Here is a 19,688-nt window from a genome sequence, read left to right on the forward strand (position 1 = left end):
AATAAAATTATATTTTACTTACTTAAAAATAATCTTAAAAATTTAAATACGATGAAAATAACTTACAATTTACATAACAAAATAATTATATTAATAATAATCACAAAGTTCTTAAAATTTTTTTATTAAAGCATTAAGTCGATTCTTTGAAACTCTCATAAAATTCTTCTGCATCTTCGGCTGTATCAAATTCACCTCGTAGTGTTACAGTAACGTTGTCTTTTATTACATCTTCTACAGCTGTCCACGTACAAACATTATCATTTTGCTAGAAAAATATTTTAAAATTGTAATTTGAATTTTCACCAATTTTTTTTCAGGATAAGAAAAATATTTTTTGCAATACAATCACTTCGGAAGTTTGATTTTTGATTCCGAACGTGGCATAGCTATTGGAATCCGGGTACAAGTCCCGGCTTCTGTGTAATTTTTTCGTTTCTTTCTATTTGTTCAAATGATAATACGTAATGTGCGGTTTTCATGAAAGTGCACAGTCTCAACTTCATATTTTGTAAGTGGTATAATGTGTTGAGATAGAAAAAGCTATTAAAAGTATCATATATGAGAGACTTTGACTTATATAAAGTACACAAAAATTTGAAATAAATATAAAAATTTAGTTGCATAATAAAATTATAGATTCAGACCTACTAAATTTCAGAGAATCAAGAAAATATATTAACTATTTTCAAGCTCGGTGCCACTCTGATTAAGGGCGCTTTCTCAGGCACGCTAAATACCGACCGATGAATATATTCTATAAGTATGTTTAAAGGCTTAATAATTTTTTTTTTTAATATTACTTACTTCCATAGTGACACTAGGCACTATTGCTGTATTAGTGAGAACTTCGCCATCTTCATTAGCAAAAAATATCCTATTTTCATATGTTGTTGTGTCACAAATAATTTGAATATCACCTTCACCAATTGGAGTAAATTTTCCATCGACATACATCTGCAGCTTACAGTGTTTTTCCCATACAACAGATTTATCATATTCCTCCTCATTGTAATCTTCTTCCTCTTCTTCTTCATCATCCTCGTCGTCCCATTCTTCATCATCATAATCCTCAGTTTCACCTTCTGCATTATTCAAATCTTTTTCTTCAACTGATACAGGTATTTGTGCGGGTATAATTTTTTTCAATTCTTCTTGACATTTAATCACTGTATTATAAAATTGTTCAGCTAATTGTTGGTTTTTAAAACGTATAGCAAATTCTTCAATGACCCCGCTATCTTCGCCATCACCACAGTAGTTATAACCACCCCAACAGAATGCATTATCAGCTTTATTTAATTTTTTTAATTCCATGTCAGCACGTATTAATTGATTTAATACTAATTTATGTACTTGTTCTCGGCGTAATATAAACCTATATGTTTGTCGTTGTGGATGATGTAAAATTTTCATTTCACCAACACCACGTTCTTTCCATTCTTTTAATTTTGTATCGTAACGGAATAATTTCGCACGATGGCAAAACAATTTTTCCTCATCTTCTTCACCAGTCGATACCTGTATCATTTCTGGCATTGGAACAATTGGTTCATAATGTGGATCATATTCATCGTCTTGTACGTGCGCTTCATCATTTTCATCATTTTCGGTTCCGCTTTCATTTACTTTTGTTTTCATTGGCAATTTTTTTAGACTAGCAAATACAGGCGCACCAGCACCTTCAAATTGAAATGATTTATTTTTTTCCGAAAATATTGTTTGATTGGTAGAAGTTTGGGCTAAAGAGCTAAAATCAACAAATGTCTCAGACTTAAGACTACCAAAACCAGATTCTTCTTTAGGTTTATTTTCATCAGTTGGTTTATTTTCCGTTGCAGTTTTCGATAATTCACTTTTCCCGAATATGTTTCCAGATTTATTTAATTCAGTTGTACTTGTTGTATTCCCACCAAAAACATTTGTAGTTGTTGAACCAAACGATGGAGTTGAAAATATTGACGTCGAATTTGTACCGAATATAGAACCTGATGTGTTAAGTTTGTTTTCGCTACTAACAGAAAAACCTTCCGGTTTTGGTAAACCAAATAAATTTTTCGATGCTGTTGAACCAAATATACTTGTATTATTAGGGGTTACTTGTCCAAATAAGGATGGTTTCAATCCACCACTTGTCGTATCAGGTGTAGGTGTAGTTTGTGAAGTATCTGGTGTCGTATTTTTTCCAGAAAATATATTTTGTTGCGGAGATGGTGTACCACTAAAAATGTTTCCAGTATTTCCACCAGATAATGATGATTTTCCAAATGAAAAATTAGCTGACCCAAATGCAGTCTTTGCATTACCAAATATGGATTTCACTTGCGACGTGGTATCTGGTTCTTTTTCTTCTTCTTTTGATGGTGAACCACCAAAGATTGATTTTAGTTTACTGGCATCAGGTGACAAAGAACTGTATGCTTTTGAAAAACTAAATGATTCCGTGGGTTTTTCGACTGTTTCTGTTTGTTTAAATTCATAAGAATCGGGATCACAGCCGATGCATCCTTTACAAGGTGGTTTATCCAAATATGTGTAAAACAAGTCTGGTAGCATCAAATCTTTTGCTTTTTTTACCAATTCAGGTGAAACTTGAGGTAAAACCAATACTACATCATCATTATCATTCTTATCACGATTTTCATTTTTCTTAGATGTTTCTTTTTCTTTAAATAATTAAAAAAAAAAAAATAAGTACCAAATAATAAAAATAAAAACAGAATAAAGTGTTTAACTGTCTTTTATAAATAGTATTAAACATAATTTCACTTCCAATTAAATAGTGAGAACTCTATTTTACTCCCGCCGCTACCCATTTAACTTTGATTCCCAGTTAGTTTGAAATTGCCAGTGAAATACAGTAAGTATATTTTGTTCTTATCTCATAATAGTCCTCAAAATAGATTGGTGGAATAAGGAAAATTGTTTAGGAATTGTTAAATTTTGGAAATATACTAATCAAAAGCTTGGACAACCACCCTACGGCTAAAAATATAATTTTATTTATTTATTGTAATTTTGAATATTGCAATTATAACGCAATACCCTTAATAAATTTGGATACTTAAAGTAAATAGATCGAAAATCATTTACAAATTGAAACAAACTGATATGTTGTCGATGATATGTTACACGAAATTTACTACTTAAAAGCAATGAATTTGTTAACCACATGTTGTGGAAAAACGTTTCCAATAAAATACAATTGCAAAATGGAAATAATATTATTAATCCGATGGTGCTTATGTGCGGTATAAAACGATGTATTTTTAATTTATATTTATTTTGTGCTGCTAACAAATACGTTGAATTCGATGGTTCTGCATCAAGGTGGTCTTCGTTTAATTTTGGTTTATATGAATTATGTCCAAATGATTGCCCTAATTCAGAGAAAAATATTTTGTTTTGTTTATACTTTTATAAGCATGATTTGAAAATAAAATTGATAAATAAAAACCAAAATTGAACGAAAAATTAATAAACTATCAAAAAATTAAAGATAAAAAATTTAGACAACACTATTTGTTATTATAATAACTTTTGAAAGTAACAGATCTATCACATGTAAGCTCTTGAAAACCTTAATCGTCTCGAGGGCTATTGTTCTAGCTAGTCACGATAGTTATATTTGGAGATCCTCTAGATCAGGGCTGGCGAACCTTCAGGTATCAACGGATTTTTTTCTAAAGAAATGCTTAATGAGGCCAACGACATCAAATAATTTCGACTTCATGATTACTGGGAAAATAATGCATGCTAACCAGGCTGTCTTCAAAAACTTTCCCTTTTGAAAAGGTTTACTATGCCGAGCAATGACATTTGCAGCCGAGTAATTTGCCGCGCTCGTTTGTAATTTTTTCTAAAATATTTAATCGCAGACATCAACAGTTTATTTCTGTCTTATTACACTAACGAACGAACATGCATTCGTAAGAACACTTGCGTTCATTCATAATAAAATACTCCATAGTTAACTTTGTGATTAGTTCGGCACCCCTGCTATAGATAGATAGTCTAGAATAAGTCTAATACTCTGGGCTTTCTGATAGGGGTAATAAAATTTTGGCTATTTTAGTTTAAGCCACATTAAAAAAAGTGTATATACATTATGCAGTGAAATTCTTTTTGACGCACGAAGGAGAGGATTCCGCAAAAAGACCTTAATCTATGATTAAATAGAAAAATTATTAGATTAATTCAAAAAAGGATGTATATAAAGGATGTGATTAGGTTTCTTTGAATATGATTTCAATTTGGTAACTAATTAAAAAATAAAAATAAACTAAAAAAATTTTTTGTTTTATAATTACCTTTAGTTTGTTGTGTAGATTCTAAAGCATTACTAATAGCTGCCCTAAAATCTTTAGCAATATCAGATGTTTTAAATCGTATACAAAATTGATGATGTTCAATTTGACCTTCAGAAAAATCAGGCACGCTAAATAACCAAGATTTGTCGTCCTTGACTAAATATTCTACGTCTTTGGTTAATGCATGGTTCAAACAAATTTTCAATACTTGATCTCTCCTCATTACCATTCTGAAAAAATATGAATTAATAATAAATCAATAAACTAATATTTTTAATCGACTAAAAAGGTGGAGATTCTCGATTCGACTATGTTTTTTTTATGTTTGTTAGTTTGTTAATATCATTAAGAAACTTACCGCAATTTTCCTGTTTCTTTATGTCGTAGTAGCTTAATGTCTCCTAATCCTCTTTCTTTCCATTCGCCAGACACAAATATAAACAATTTAGCACGATGACAATACAATACATCTTCATCTTCTTCACCAGTTTTCACATCAATTTTTTCAGGAAGTGGTATTATTGGTGTAAAATGAATGTGTTCACCTTCATCCTCAGTCGCATTACCATCAGATTCTTCGCCACATGATTTTCTTGGTGATCGTGGTGTAAAAACAAATTCAAATTTATCGGGTGATCCAAAAGTATATTTTGGAGTTTCTTTGGATGATTGATCTGTACTTGCTGTGGTCTTAGGCGTACCAAATAATGGCGTGCTCTTATTAAATTGGAAACCAAACGTATCATCTTTTTTCTCAGTACCATCATCTTTTTGGAATGAAAACTTTGGGGTTGTACTAACAGGCGCCGTACCAAATGTAAATCCCGTTGTTGTTGGTTTAGGTGTTGTTGAAGCACCAAATATTGGTGTTGTTGACTGTGGGATTCCAAATGTAAACTTAGTTGGAGTATCTCCTCCTAAAATATTTGATTGTTGCGGGGCAACTGTGCCATCTTTTTGTGTGTTACATGCAATACATTGTTGACTTGAAGCATCGTTACTAATATAACAAGATTTACAACTCCAATTTCCTGGTTTTGGTTTAAATTCATCACCCCATGACGATTGAATTGTTTTTGGACTTGATTCTAATGTTTTAGTAGTGTTAGCTGTAGAAGTTTGTGCAGGAATGCCAAACGTGAATTTTGGTGTTGATTTATCTTCAGTTTTAGTAGAAATAGTAGAAGTAACAGTGGTACCATCTTTTGACATATTACACGCAACACAACTTACTTTATCTTGATCATTTGTAACGTAACAATTTTTACATTCCCAACTACCTGATTTAGGTTTGAATTGATCGCCCCAACCTTTTTGTGCAGTTTCTGCGGGTTTTGTACTAGGAGGTATGCCAAATGTGAACTTTGGAGCTGAAGGATCTGTTGCAAATGTAATACCGGTTTTCTCTTTTTTAGGAACAGTATCATCTTTTGGAGAGTCACATGCGATGCAGTATAAAACATCAGCATTATTTGTAATATAACAGGCCTTACATTCCCATTGTCCTGCTTTTGGTTTAAATTGATCACCCCATGAATTGGATGACGATACGACAGGTTTGACACTTTCAGCGACTTTATTGTCATCACTTGATTTCACTTCAATAAAATTACCGGAGTCCATATCTTTTTGACAATTTTCTAATGTTGTAATAAATTTGGAAGCAATTTCTGCTGTTTTAAATCGTATTTGGAATAACTCATTTTTGAGTTCATTTTCAGAAAAATCTTGTGCAGCCCAACTAACTAATTTATCATTTGTTTGCACTTTCATAAATTTCATTGTTTTTGTTACTTGATGGTTACAACAAATTTTTAAAATTTGTTCACGTCGCATTAATAAGCGTACAATTCCAGAAAGAAGAATTTTAATTTCGCCTAAACCACGTTCCTTCCACTCTTTATTTTCTGAATCATATCTAAATAATTTAGCTCGTTCACAAAATAGAACCTCTTCATCTTCTTCACCAGTTTTCACCTCAACAAGATCAGGTAATGGGATTACGGGATTAAATTCAGCAGTTGGAACAAATTCTTCTGAATCGTCTTCTTTAGTATCGACTTTTGGTGCTGAAGTTTTTGGTGTACCTGACATGGTATTTGTCGTGATTAACGGAGAGGACGTTAAAGCCGTTGATACAACAGAAAAAGGTTGTAAGTTTGGATCTTTTGGTGAAAAATATCCTTTAATTTCTGGTTGTTGAGTTTTAGGTGTACCTGATGGATCTAAATTTGGTTTACGCAATGGTGCAAAATCAACTGTTGTACTTGCAGGTTTAAATGAAAAACCGGCAAATGGACTTTGTTTAACTGGCGTAGTTTCCAACGGTGGTTTTTCCTCTTTTGTTGTCACTTCTATTTTTTTAGGTTCAAATATTGGTGTTGATGAGAATGTGAAACCACCTAATGAAGTTGGAGCTGGTGCTGTTGTTGTCGTCGTGGGAGCTGTTGATGTTGACGTAGTTAATATTTTATTATTTTGTGAACTAGAAGGAACTTGATTCGATGGAGATGTAACTTGATCTGAAGCAGGTGTATCTCTGATTAATTTTTTAGCATTTTCAAAGGCATCATAGAATTTTTTTGATTGTTCAGGTGTTTTAAACCGAATACATAATTTTTCTAAACGAACCTCTTCATCAGCAAAATCATTTGCCGCCCACACATATGCTCGATCACTAGTTGATAATGTAGTTAACTCCATAGTGGTTGTAATATAATGATTTGCACATATCTTATGAATTTGATCACGTCGCATTAATAATCTTACTTTACCCGATTTGGAATCATGTAATATTTTAACATCGCCAACCCCACGTTCTTTCCATTCACGATCAACGTATCTAAACAACTTAGCACGATCTTTAAATAAAACTTCTTCATCTTCCTCGCCAGTTTTAACAACAATTTCATCAGGCAATGGAATAATTGGCTTAAAATCTGGGCAAGGATCTTGTTCATCAAATGACGTTGTGGAAATATTACTTTTATTTGCATCTTCACCAGCGGTTTCATTTTTAAAAGGTGATGTTCCAAGTAAGGATTTCTGTAAGGTATCTGATTGTAAACCAAATAATTTGTTTTTATTATCAGTTTTTTGATCAGTTAGAGATGTAAAGATTGGAGCTGAAACATTTGATAGTAAGTTGTTTGTGGTTACAGGCATTGCCGCTGACGTAGTCGCCGGACTCATTGTTGTACTGAATGTTGGAAAACTTGGAATACTACTAGGTAATGATATTTGATAACTATGAGGTTGTGATTGTGTAGTTGTTGTTTTCTGAATGTTGCCTTTTAAATGTTGTGGTGGTATAGTTACAGAAAGTAAAGGTTGACTTGTTGTAACTGTTGTTGGAACTGGATCAGATGCTGTAATCACAACATTTACCGGTGGAGCCTTATTAACAAGAGCATTATTCGATGAATCTTTTGCTGGAGTTCCCAAATTTGATATTTGTGGAGATGATAGTTGTGGAAGACTTGAAATATGTGATTGTGACACAACAGATTGAACTAATGGTGCGCCTACAGATTGTGATGTATGCGCTGGATTTAAATTGATCGTTGGTAATTGTGATGAATCACCATAAGGCAAGGTTGCTGATAGTGCTGGATGATAACCATACATTGTAGGTGGGTACATGCCGGGATACATAACAGCTGCGGCGGCAGCAGCAGCAGCAGCAGCTGGATAATTTAATGGAGGTCTTGGTGTAATACCTAAATATTAATGAATATTATTAATAATTAATTTTACTTGTTTTAAGTTACAAAATATACTCATTTTAAATACTATTCAAATTGTAAAGAGAGGCCAAAGTATATAATCAAAATAGAAAGTATTGATTTAAGCCATATTATGGGCTTTACTTATTTTTCTACTCTTAACGAGGTAGGGCTTTGTTAATTATAGTTTTATGCGAATTTTTCGTTTTTATAATAAGCAAAGTTGAAGGATATAGAATTTACTACAGTAACATAAACAATCATACCTGAATATTGATTAAATGCATTTGAAGCGGCGGCTGCTGCATGTATGTTATAATCATAATCTTCATCTTCGTATACATCTTCTATCTCTTCTTCTGCATCTTCATCTTGTGAACTTTTTTGGTTTGGTGTCGCTTTATAGATATTTGGTTGACTAATAATTGGAGACGATACATCTTTCGGTGTTATGCCCAATGCAGATGGTATTGTAGTTTGTAAAGAAAGACCTGGAATATGTGACGCAGCTATCGATACAACAGGTTGAACTAATGGCGCACCTGTTGCTTGTGAAGTATGAGCTGCAGATAATCCTGGATGATAACCATACATTTTTGGTGGATACATGCCTGGATACATTGCAGCTGCTGGATAGTTTAATGGCGGTCTCGTGTTAAATCCAGAATATAATGGACTTTGATTAAATGCACTTGAAGCAGCTTGTATTGCTGCTTGAATATTATAGTCATTATCGTTACTAATCCCTTCAAACACGTCATAAAGATCTTCATCGTTTAATTGTGTGTTATTTTTTAATTTTGATGTATCTTTCTTCAATTCACTTATCTCTTTTTTAATCATTGGTAGTTGATCAGTTAGACTTTCTTTAATAGTTGTAAGTTCATTACGAACTTCATCTTTTAAATTACGAATTTCTTCCGATAATGTACGATAAGCCTCTAACATTGAACGGTTTTGTTCAAGAATTTGGCGATTTTGTTCAAGTATATGTGTAACAAATGTATCTTTTGTTACAGACATTTGTCGAATTTGGGCCTCCAATCGTTCTGGACTTGGTCTTGCTTCCGTACGTCTTATCGATGTATCTAAATCAACATTTCGGAATGGTGTAGATTGCATAGTGATGTTTCGTGAGCGATTATTTCGATTCACTCCATTTCCATTTGAATAATTTAAACCAAAAGTTGATGCAATTTGAATATGATCACCCATACTACCAACTGAAGAAATATTTTCATCTGATATATTCTCACAATCGTTTTGATTTGTACAAATATCAGGATCAATACGAGATAACATTGACTCAATATTTTCAATTTCTGTACCCAATTCACAATTTAAGGGATGTTTACGGTCGATGGAAGGTTCTTTTAAACGATCCAATGTTAAATAAAAACAATCTCTTGCTTTAGATAAGAATATTATATGTTGACTACGCATTTCGGATGTGACATTTTCTTTATTTAGTCCAATTTGTTCAGCTGCTAATGTCTTATAAATTTGTGCTTGATGAAATGTTGCATATGGACTCTTTAAGCCTTGAAACATTTCTAGAGCTTTCTCATAATCGTGTTGCTCTTTGAGTTTACACGCCAAATACAATTTACCGTCTTCTAAATGTTGATTAATTGTAGTTAACGTAAAATCTTTATCACGATAATCGAACAAGGATTTCTTTGTTGATGGATATTTAATTGTTTGATTATTCTTTAAACGTTCTAATAAAGGAATTGCATTTTTCCAATAAAGGGTGGCGCGTGTAGATACAAATTCTTTTTTGGTTACATCCTTAACAACTTTCTCGTGTTGACTAAATGTATTGGCAAGTAAAACTAACAAATTTACATTTAAACCATGATTACCAACACAACGAATTATTTCAATACCATTCGTTAAGGTTAAACGTAAACTTCCTAGTTCAGAACCACATGCATTGTTATATACTTTATAAGCAGCTCGATACCAATTTTCTTGAGTTGGTGTACAAACATTTTCAGTTATAGATACTGGCAGTATTGGGGGCTTATCGGATAAGGAATAACTAGACGCACGGGTTTCTTGATAAACAATGCGAGCACACGCAGCTGCACAGTAAATAAACGCTTGAATATCGAGTACATTTAACGTTTCTGCAGCACAATTATTTAAATTATTTACCGAATATTGTAAGCCGTTAAATATGTTACATTTGAACTCGTAAAATTTGTTATTCAATACCAACCAAACTACGTGATGCAATGATGATGATCGATACAGTTGTGCTGTATCATCATATACACTTAATTCAATTTGAGATGGTACAACAGCACGTAACTCAGATAATTGTGGACATGTGATGAAATAACTGGTTTTTATTTTTGATAATTGTTCTCGTGTTACGAATAACAATTTAAATAATCTTTCTCGCCAATTACCCGAACATATTTGAACTAGTTTATCCGAAAAATTTGTTGGATGTTCGCCTAATATGGATAGTAAAATGTGACCAGCTTGTGAAGCACGATAGTTTGCCTCTAAATTCCATCTTTGTATCCACTTTCGGGTACTATCTGATGTTTGATTCAACCATCCGGCATTCATTTCAGCTGGTGGAGATGACCATGCACCCAACAACAATGGTATATTTAAACGTGACGCTTCCTTGAATGAAACCTTATCAATTTTTGCCTTTTTAAAATGTAACGTGGCTAAATGTAAACATAGTTGTCCATGATAGTGAATTGTATATTCTTGTGCTAAATTTCGTTCGGATGATTTTTTTACATTTTCAACGGCTATTTTAAATATTTGATCAAAATTAAAAATTGCATTTTTACAATTAACGATACTCGTAACAGATTGTTCATCTAATTGTAACGATGCAATTTTATCTAAGACCGATGTATAAAAAATCCAAAATTCATGTGATAAATCATTGATACTGTTATTGTCACGCTGGTATTGAGTTAAAATTTCACCCACTGTTTCATACCATGTTAAATTTTCAGCAAATATATTATGTTTCAATTGCTCAATTTCATATGCATGTTTGTATGCATCTGATATTTTATTGCTATGTAATAAATGTTGTAAAAGGCGAATTCGTAAACCAACATCGGTTGGGCAATGTTCTAATTCGCTTAATATTAATTTTTCAACTTCATCGTTATTACCATCTTTACCTGATGTTACAACGCGTTCACGTAATGAGAATAATATTGGGTGATTTGGAAAATAACGTTGGGCTTGTTCACACCAGTATAATGCCTTGGATTGATCTAACGTTACTTCAGTTGATGCCATTAATTCACAAACTGTCAATTAAAAAAATAAAATTAATTAAGGTATTTGTCTCCGTACAATATTGTTAAAATGTTTTGGACACTATGCACGGTAATAATATACATGTTTGTAGTCAAATAAAATGTGTTATTTTTAACTCTAATGTACATCGCAAACTGTTTCACATAATACAATTGTCAAGTGTTTAAGAACCAAACATTTACATTTACAGTTACATTTTTTCTAACAGGTTAACCGTCCTAGAATGTGCTCTTTCAAAAATAAACTGTGGGCTGTATTATATTAAAATGTAAAGTAACAAAACTTCACATATCCTATAACACTTGGCCTGTCTTGGCTTGACATTCTTAAATATGAGAATACTAGGCTTACTCTTCAAGAATCTAAAGACAAAACTTTAAAATTAAATTATAAAGTTTAAACCTTTTTTAAAGGGGTCTTTTACAGTTTGTTTACTTCGTCTAAATAAGTTTATGGCGAATCACTCGGAATATGGATTGGATAACAAAATATACTTACTCTTCAGAAGTAAATCTTTTTGTGATGGATTTAATTCTAATGAGGTACGGTACGATTTCAATGCTGCATCTGGTCGATTTAATTTTTCTAAACACTCAGCTAGCAAACGGTGTCCTTGTGCTGCATCTGGAGCAACAGTCAAATATCCAGAAACATATCGCCTTGCTAGTTCATATTCATTGCAGTTGTAATACAATTTTCCGATACGAAATCCATGTAAATTTCGCTATAATATTAACAAGAAATTAAAAACTTTAATGTTGTCATAGAAAACTCAAAGGACATCTTTAAACACGATATATAGGAAATTTTTATACTCTATAGTTACAGAGCTTTGCGTAATCACTTCACCCCACTCAAATCAAAAGAAAAAAAGATACACTAAATTACATTACGCGTAAGCAGATAATACGCGTAATTAAATGATTCGTAAACAATAGATTATTACTAAAAATTAGCATTCTTTAAATCCATTCTCTTAAAAAACTGGTCAAAAATAACGTATTTCGTTCACAGAAGAAGACAAAATCACTATAACAGAAGTAATCCATAAGAGCCTCTACAATTATATTGAGACGTTACAAAGTCGACTTTCGCAGTTCTCGGACCTCACTTTTCCTGAGCACGCTATACAAATTTCATCTCAATATTTCTTTTTTTTGAGTTATCGTGTACACGGGCGGGCTATACTAAATTTTTGTTCGTATCATCAATATTTCTAAGTGTTACAAACTTGGGATTAAAATTAGTATACCTTGACATATAATTAATGTATACAGGATATCAAAATGGACTGCCAGAGTTTTATATTAATATGCTAATAAAATGAAAATCCTGTTCTCGGGTCCGTAACTAGGGCGTGGCAAAGAGGCACCCGCCACCTTCGCATAAGAAATAGAGACGCAAAACAAATCGTATGTTTTATACGTAAAACAAAAAGATAGTAAAGAATCATGTAAAAGGCGCACATTAATTTACATAAAGTCATAAAGTTAAAAAATTCGATTTTTTTGATAACACAGGCAAATTTGATCCGATCTTAAGGAATTTTTTTTGAATTCCAATAATTTTGGACCATTTTTTCAGCTACGATATTGATTCTTGGCTAGCTATCATTAATGTGCTTAATTCCGGAACCAGGACTCCCCATTCTTGAAAACAATTAGAGCTAGGTTAATTTTGATCCCAAATTTGAAAAGTATGAACCAAATTTAGTAGGATTACATACTTGGTTTATCAAGATTGGATAAAATTTGGATGTGATAGAGTATAGTTAATTTTTTTGGATTCTGATGACGTCATAAAGATAAAAAATTCGATTTTTTTGATAATACAGGCAAATTTGTCCCGATCTTATTCAAATTTTTTTTTAAATCCACTAATTTTTGGTCAGTTTTCAGCTATGATGCCAGTTATATTTATTTGCTCGTTTCTGAAAGTTTTTGTATAAAAGATTTCAGTAAACAAAGCAAAATACTCCGTTTTTGTTTATTTGATGTGGGCTTAGCATAAGAATCTACAGGAGGTCAAGGGCTCCATAGAACAAAAAAAAAAAAAAAAATTGCGTTTGATAAACGATAAGTAGTTGCAAAAAAAAAGAATTTTTTTCAGTTACAATCATTTAAAATGATTTATAATATACTCGCCGGTTTGACTGAAATTGCTTCCTTTTCGATTAATTTAATTGAGTTCTTTTCGATATCTATTAAAAATTTTACCTAGTAAAAATATTCAGATAACTATTTTTACTTAATTTGAGAAGTTGATAAATACATACATCAATGAGATTGTGACGGGCTTGGATTTCGCAATATAGAAAAGTTAATTCATGATATTCATGATATAAAAAATTGAATGTTTGTCAAATAATGCTAACGTCAAAAATCGATTAAACTTTTATGCATTTTTGATAAGGAAATTTTAGGGCATTTTTAGATGTATAAATTTATTTCAAAATAAAAATGTGTTACGTTAAAAATAGAAATGCCACTTCTAAAATAGAATGACATTGGCGGCAAAATATTATTAGATATTTATCGATGTGTGTGACTAAATTTTTAGAATTAAATATACGATCATAAAATTAAATAATTTTTAAAATATATTACTAAATTATATAAAAATTAAAAAATATATAAATATTTGTAATTTTTAATTTATAATTAGGCCGGTGTTTATAAGTACTAATAAAATAGCTTACCTCTTTTTCAGATTTGAACTTTTGTATGTTCTTCTGAATAATCTTTTCCACATTTGTTTTAGTCGTAAACATTGTTTATTATATTATTATGCACAATTTCAACTTGTTTAATTATTTCAATCTATTCACATAATTTTTTTGCGTGAAAATCTATATTTTCTTCAAATTCATTAGGAAATACGACTTTGGAATAAATATGAATAACCAAGTTGTAACTGCTTACTTTTTTCAATGTATACCGCATGCGTTCGGATAAGAGACAGTTTGTTTTAGGAATTGCGCAGATCTGTTTCCTTTAAATTTAAATATTCTTCTGTTTTTTTAATTTATTTGAAATATAAATTATTAATCAATTTAATTAAAACCATAAATTTTAATTTTTAAAATTAACATAGAGTAATTTATTTGTAAAAATGAATTAAAAAAAATTCGTAACAACAATAATTTAATTTTTAACAAACTTGAATTTAAAGTCTAATGCTGAATTCACACTATAAAATCCGGCGACGGGCTACGGGGCGACAGGTGATAAATTGGCTACGTTTTTATTTATGTATTGTAGACAAAAACGATATTGATAATATCACGACACCATTACAATATGATTACAATATGATTTATAAAATGTAAATTCATAACGTTATACTGTGGTGGTATTTTCAAGTTAATAAAGAAAGAACATAGTATTTCATATTTCCATTACACTAAATATCTATTACTGCCACTTTTCGTTAGACTATAATTTCTACACCGCGTCGATCGGCCACAATGCGATTCTCTGTAGAAACTGCAGAAGAGTCATGTTGTAGACATGGCTTTATGTTTCTTTTTTAATCATTATATAACCAAAGAATACAGTACCCTGTATATCTATGAGAACACTCTGTATTCTTTTCTCTTTAATTTAACATAACCTTATTCTACGAGATTGAGAACATTATTTTTTTTTGTAAATTAGTAAATAATCAAGATAATTACTTAACACTAATTTCATTTAAACATGAATATTTCTTTAATAAAAACAGTTCCAACGGTTTTACTTCATGAACAACCTCTTTTAAAAGCTCTTGGCGTTACATTATGTAAATTAACATTTAATAATATTTATAAAATTTATTTTTTTACATATGTATGCTATTTTTGATTAGGTAATCAAAGATATGCTAGTAAAAAAACTAGTGGTAGCACAAAGAATCAGAAAGGCCATGGACGACCAAAACATAGGGGATGGAAACGACAAGATGGTCATTGGGTTGAAGCTGGAACCATATTAGCCACACAATTAAATCTTCGATTTCATCCTGGTTTAAATGTATGTGAATATGATACCTAATACCTCGTATTGCACTTTATGATTGGATAGAAAGTATAAAATCACTTTCAAAATTATTGATCTGAGAAGCGACAGTAAAGAGTTTATTCAATCATTAAAAGTTTGAGTTCATTCAAACTCAAAAGCGAACTTTCTCTCTTTTTAAACTTTTCTTCTTTCTCTTGCGGTTTAAATAGTATTATGAGTCCACGAATCATTGTCCGATTTGCCTCGTTTTTTAACCCCTGGCACAAAAAGAGTATGTCTGTGGCATCGTAGCTCCTAATCAGATGAACCGATTTTGATTCTCTTTTTTGTTTGAATAGAAATTTAATCGAGAGTGTTCTTAGCTACGTTTCATGAAAATCGGTTCAGTCTGATCATGAAAATCGGTTCGAGTTATCATCGTACATGAATCACCTGTACCAAAACGTTTTCATATAATAACTACTAATTCCTAATAATCTAAATTTCTAGGTGGGATTTGGAAAAAATGGTACTCTTTTCGCAATGGTACCTGGTCGCGTAATGGTTACATGCGAAAAAACTGACCTGAATTGGGATCATACATGGGTACAACGTTGTTATGCTGGACGTGAAAATCAACCAATCTATAAAAAATACTTTAATGTTATACCAGAAGCACAACATCAAAACTTTAAATTAATTGATCAAATATAATTATTAAAAAAATATATTACGTTTATTTTTAATCATCATTTTCCCAAGTTAAAGTTAAATAACAAATTTTAGTTTCTTGTATTGCAGCTAACACCATTTTCTTTTTAACTGAATTACCTAATCGACCTAAACTAACAATTTCTGGTACGTTAAAATTATAATTAAAATCATCAACACATTTGATAATTGAACTTGCGTGAAAAATACTTGGATCTCCTGCGAAAAAAAATTACCTAATTTTAATAATTTAATAATTTGTCTTTCAATCTGCTAATCACACGCTAGCAGGAAATTAAATATTTGCATTTCTAAATTTTGAATAAAAGAGACCAGTTTAATAAAATTTTCGCAAATATCTTGAAACAGGGGGGAAATAAATAGTGGTAATACGTTTTATACTGAGACAATTTTGTGAGATAAATCGCGCTAGAAAATCACAGGGCACAGTAACGTTTTCCTAACTGCAAGGCCTAAACGAGAGCACACAGCGCTTGTGGCTTTCCATTTCTATTCTATTTACTAATAGAATAGAAATGGAAAAAAGAAGAGCTAGATCTGTCGTGCTTTATTTCGCAAAAGAATATTCTATAGAATATCAATCTTTCGTTTGGGAATTATATTACGTTAGCGTGTGAATAGATGTTGAACTTATACAAATTTTACCTTCGTATACTAAAAAATCTCCACCAAAAGTTAGACCATCTGTAACATAATATCCGCGGTCCCATAAATCTGTGAATACTTTGTAGCGAATTGGATTAACTTTTTCTTTCAAGAACGTTAATGGAATATTAATGAATTCCCCTAAAAAATAGGCAACTTGTATTACATATATGTAACAATTTAAATTTTTGTCCTGTAAAAACCTTTTAAATAATCAGGTGCATTTGAACATAATGGAGTTAGCATATTGGTAAAAGTAATATCAGGAATTTTTTTACATTCTTCATCCAAAATTTGTTCTTTACTCAGATTATCAATATTTTTACGCCCTTTTTTCTGCTTCATTTCAATTATTTTATCTAAATTGTTTGTAATTTCAATTTTTCGTTTAATTTTAAACGATTCATTTTGTTGTTTTTGTGAATCTGCTAGGTTCTTTTCAAATATTACTTTTGCATTCATATCTGGTGATTGATTCAAACGATTCCATTTGACAACACGAGCTATATTTTTATCAACTAATAATAGAGCTTGTTCTGGCATCAATTTCATTGGTAATCCTGAAATATTTAATTGGACAAACACTCGGTCAAAAAATCTGATTTGGACACCACATAATTGTCTATACCAAAAAGTTAGTAAGAGAACATTAATTAAATTCCATATTAAACTGGGAAAATAAACAATTTTGGCTGTTTAGAAAGTGTTGAATGATTCGGCCACAATTTATTTTGGTTTTCAAAAACTTTCACAATATCTTTAGTTAAAGCTATCTGCAAATTTCAACTACCTATCTTTTATAGTTTTGGAGAAAATGAACACCAAAGTTTTGTCCTAATTTGCGCCTTCACGGGTAAACCATGATGTTTACGAAAAAATGTTTCAAACAAAAGTTGTTTATTTTTTATTATTAAAGAACATTTTCAAACTCTATTTTTACGCCCTGAGCACGTTATAAAAATTGCTTGATATCTCTTTTCGTTTTCGAGTTATCGGGTTGATAGACGGGCAGACAGGCGGACGGATAACCGAAAATGGGTGATTTTTTTGGACACCTATACCAAAACTTTGTTCCTATCATCATCATTTAATTGCAAATCTTTTTCTGCTTTCCCCCTTTTATGTAATGTACGTTATTAACTAAATATTTACCATGAAATATATTTTGCCGTGGTAAAGTTGGTAAGCATCCAATCAAAAATCCAATGATTCTATGTTCTGTCCTCAAAACTGCCCAAACTGAAAACAAATAGACTTAATAAAGACTGTCAAACTTTTCCTAAATAATAAATATGTACCATCTTCATCGAACACCATGAAAGATTCGTTTTGATAAGTTAAATCAATCATAGTAAAACTAAAGTTGAGGAGGCTCCTAAAACTCCTAAAATTAAATTTTGGAGGCTACAGCTTTTCTTATTTACAGATGATAACCTAAAAAGTGAAGTGAATCTTTGACAGAAAAATGTTTTATGCCCCAATATATGAGGTCGGCATTAAGATATTATAACAATAGGTAATATTTGACATATTATCCATATATGGCCAAAACTTTGGGGTATGGAGTTTTTGAAGTGTTGCGTCTACCACAACCTAACTTATTTATTTATACTCAAGAATGAGTGAAGATCATCTAGGGAACACAGATTTAATTTAAAAAATAAATCATAATCTGTGCTAGGGAATGAATATTTGGCGTTATTCGGTACTTCAACTCTTCCACTAAAGAACCAGACGTTATCATAGGATAATATAACCTGAAATTATCTACAGAAATATGTCACATAACTTTACAGCTCATTGAACTTTTAAAATTATGTAAATTCTTAAAATATACCTAATAATTGATAGTAAAAGAATAAAGCTAATTTGTGTATTACAAAAAACTAAGTTGAAAATGTCTTTACATAATTTTTGATGTATAATGTCGTTTCATGAGATTAAATCATTTTAAATCACTTCGTCTCGCTAGTGACATGTTGACGTTACAGTAGTATATATAACAGAATGTTATTTGTGTATAGTACACATAGACAAACTAGGCTGATGCTTCTCAGGACAAAAAAATAAACTAGTTGTTTTAAAGGCAACGTTACTCTATAACAATATACAAATTACAAATATAACAATTTACAACGTGCGTTAGCATAAAAATCGTGCGTAAGCACACATCCACTGTAGAAGCGATTGTGCCTAGTATTTTACCTCGATCGCTGTTTGAAAATTATTTTCTCACTTGAATACATTTTTTAACAAAAATAAAGAATCATTTTATAAAAGACAAATAATTGTACATTCTTGGAAGTTTTGCTGTCTTGTATTAGGTATGTCGATGACATTTTTGACACAGATAAAGAAAACTCACAAGTTTTTCTTAATAAATTAAACAACATATACCTAAACTTCAATTCATTTTCACAACATAAATCAAACAAGTGAAAACAAACAATTGACTGAGTTAATTGTTGAAATACCATGTATAGACAGTTTTGATGTTTTTTGCAATGGTTTGTTTTTTGACGTCACGTAAATAAAGAAAGATTTCCACTCTTAAATAACCACACACATAACTGATATTCCCATATTAATTCATACATACTACAAAATTTTCACCTAATTAGCGCCCTCGTGGGTAAACAGTGATGTTTACAAGAAAATGTTTTAAACAAAAGTTGTTTATTTTTTTATAAGGAATATTTTATTATTTAAACTTTTGTTCTATCTCTAACGGTTTACAAGATGAATCCTACGGACACAAGACCCAATTGACCTATGTTGCTCATTTACGAACTCGTCCTCACTTTTTACGTCTTAAGCACACTATAAAATATTCAGCTTGATATCTCTTTTCGTTTTTGAGTAATCGTGATGACAGATGGACAGACGACAGACAGACAGACATACGGAAATGGACTAATTAGGTGATTCTATGAACACCTAAACCAAAATTTTTTTCGTAACATCAATATTTTTAAGCATTACAAACTTGGGAC

The 19,688-nt window shown here is 31.1% G+C and overlaps 3 protein-coding genes across 5 annotated transcripts; 1 reads left to right on the forward strand and 2 right to left on the reverse strand.

Moving 5' to 3' along the window:
* Nucleotides 1–90: 90 nt before the first annotated feature.
* LOC123295350 (E3 SUMO-protein ligase RanBP2) lies at nucleotides 91–14,167 on the reverse strand. Its single transcript, XM_044876662.1, has 7 exons — nucleotides 14,040–14,167; nucleotides 11,840–12,065; nucleotides 8,302–11,331; nucleotides 4,669–8,029; nucleotides 4,311–4,540; nucleotides 808–2,666; nucleotides 91–268 (listed from the first exon to the last, which is right to left on the reverse strand). The coding sequence occupies exons 1-7, from the start codon at nucleotides 14,109–14,111 to the stop codon at nucleotides 134–136; spliced, it is 8,913 nt and encodes a 2,970-aa protein (XP_044732597.1). The 5' UTR covers nucleotides 14,112–14,167; the 3' UTR covers nucleotides 91–133.
* A 742-nt stretch (nucleotides 14,168–14,909) lies between these two features.
* LOC123295391 (50S ribosomal protein L27) lies at nucleotides 14,910–16,046 on the forward strand. Its single transcript, XM_044876730.1, has 3 exons — nucleotides 14,910–15,121; nucleotides 15,188–15,351; nucleotides 15,829–16,046. The coding sequence occupies exons 1-3, from the start codon at nucleotides 15,040–15,042 to the stop codon at nucleotides 16,030–16,032; spliced, it is 450 nt and encodes a 149-aa protein (XP_044732665.1). The 5' UTR covers nucleotides 14,910–15,039; the 3' UTR covers nucleotides 16,033–16,046.
* Nucleotides 15,969–18,766, reverse strand: LOC123295381 (probable tRNA-splicing endonuclease subunit sen34). 3 transcript variants are annotated; one of them, XM_044876716.1, is made up of 6 exons: nucleotides 18,603–18,766; nucleotides 17,994–18,129; nucleotides 17,848–17,934; nucleotides 16,899–17,255; nucleotides 16,696–16,836; nucleotides 15,969–16,248 (listed from the first exon to the last, which is right to left on the reverse strand). In XM_044876716.1, exons 2-6 carry the CDS (start codon nucleotides 18,043–18,045, stop codon nucleotides 16,061–16,063), a joined length of 825 nt encoding a protein of 274 aa, XP_044732651.1. In that variant the 5' UTR covers nucleotides 18,046–18,129; nucleotides 18,603–18,766; the 3' UTR covers nucleotides 15,969–16,060. The 3 variants fall into 3 exon arrangements, with proteins under 3 accessions (XP_044732651.1, XP_044732650.1, XP_044732652.1); XM_044876715.1 differs by having other exon boundaries at nucleotides 18,533–18,766; XM_044876717.1 differs by lacking the exon at nucleotides 18,603–18,766 and having other exon boundaries at nucleotides 17,994–18,451.
* Between the last annotated feature and the right edge of the window lie 922 nt (nucleotides 18,767–19,688).

The sequence above is a fragment of the Chrysoperla carnea genome, chromosome 3 (genome assembly GCF_905475395.1).
Source record: "Chrysoperla carnea chromosome 3, inChrCarn1.1, whole genome shotgun sequence".
NCBI lineage: Eukaryota > Metazoa > Arthropoda > Insecta > Neuroptera > Chrysopidae > Chrysoperla > Chrysoperla carnea.

Excerpts from the sequence above, each read along its gene's own strand:
- LOC123295381 (XM_044876716.1), bottom strand. The coding sequence starts at position 18,045 with ATGATTGATTTAACTTATCAAAACGAATCTTTCATGGTGTTCGATGAA. Across the intron at positions 17,935-17,993 it reads CATGGTGTTCGATGAAGATG|TTTGGGCAGTTTTGAGGACA; the intron begins GTACATATTTAT and ends ATTTGTTTTCAG. Across the intron at positions 17,256-17,847 it reads ACGGCAAAATATATTTCATG|GATTACCAATGAAATTGATG; the intron begins GTAAATATTTAG and ends TAAATATTTCAG.
- LOC123295350 (XM_044876662.1), bottom strand. The coding sequence starts at position 14,111 with ATGTTTACGACTAAAACAAATGTGGAAAAGATTATTCAGAAGAACATA. Across the intron at positions 2,667-4,310 it reads ATCTACACAACAAACTAAAG|AAAAAGAAACATCTAAGAAA; the intron begins GTAATTATAAAA and ends AATTATTTAAAG. Across the intron at positions 269-807 it reads TGCCTAGTGTCACTATGGAA|CAAAATGATAATGTTTGTAC; the intron begins GTAAGTAATATT and ends ATATTTTTCTAG.
- LOC123295391 (XM_044876730.1), top strand. The coding sequence starts at position 15,040 with ATGAATATTTCTTTAATAAAAACAGTTCCAACGGTTTTACTTCATGAA. Across the intron at positions 15,122-15,187 it reads AGCTCTTGGCGTTACATTAT|GTAATCAAAGATATGCTAGT; the intron begins GTAAATTAACAT and ends ATTTTTGATTAG. Across the intron at positions 15,352-15,828 it reads GATTTCATCCTGGTTTAAAT|GTGGGATTTGGAAAAAATGG; the intron begins GTATGTGAATAT and ends CTAAATTTCTAG.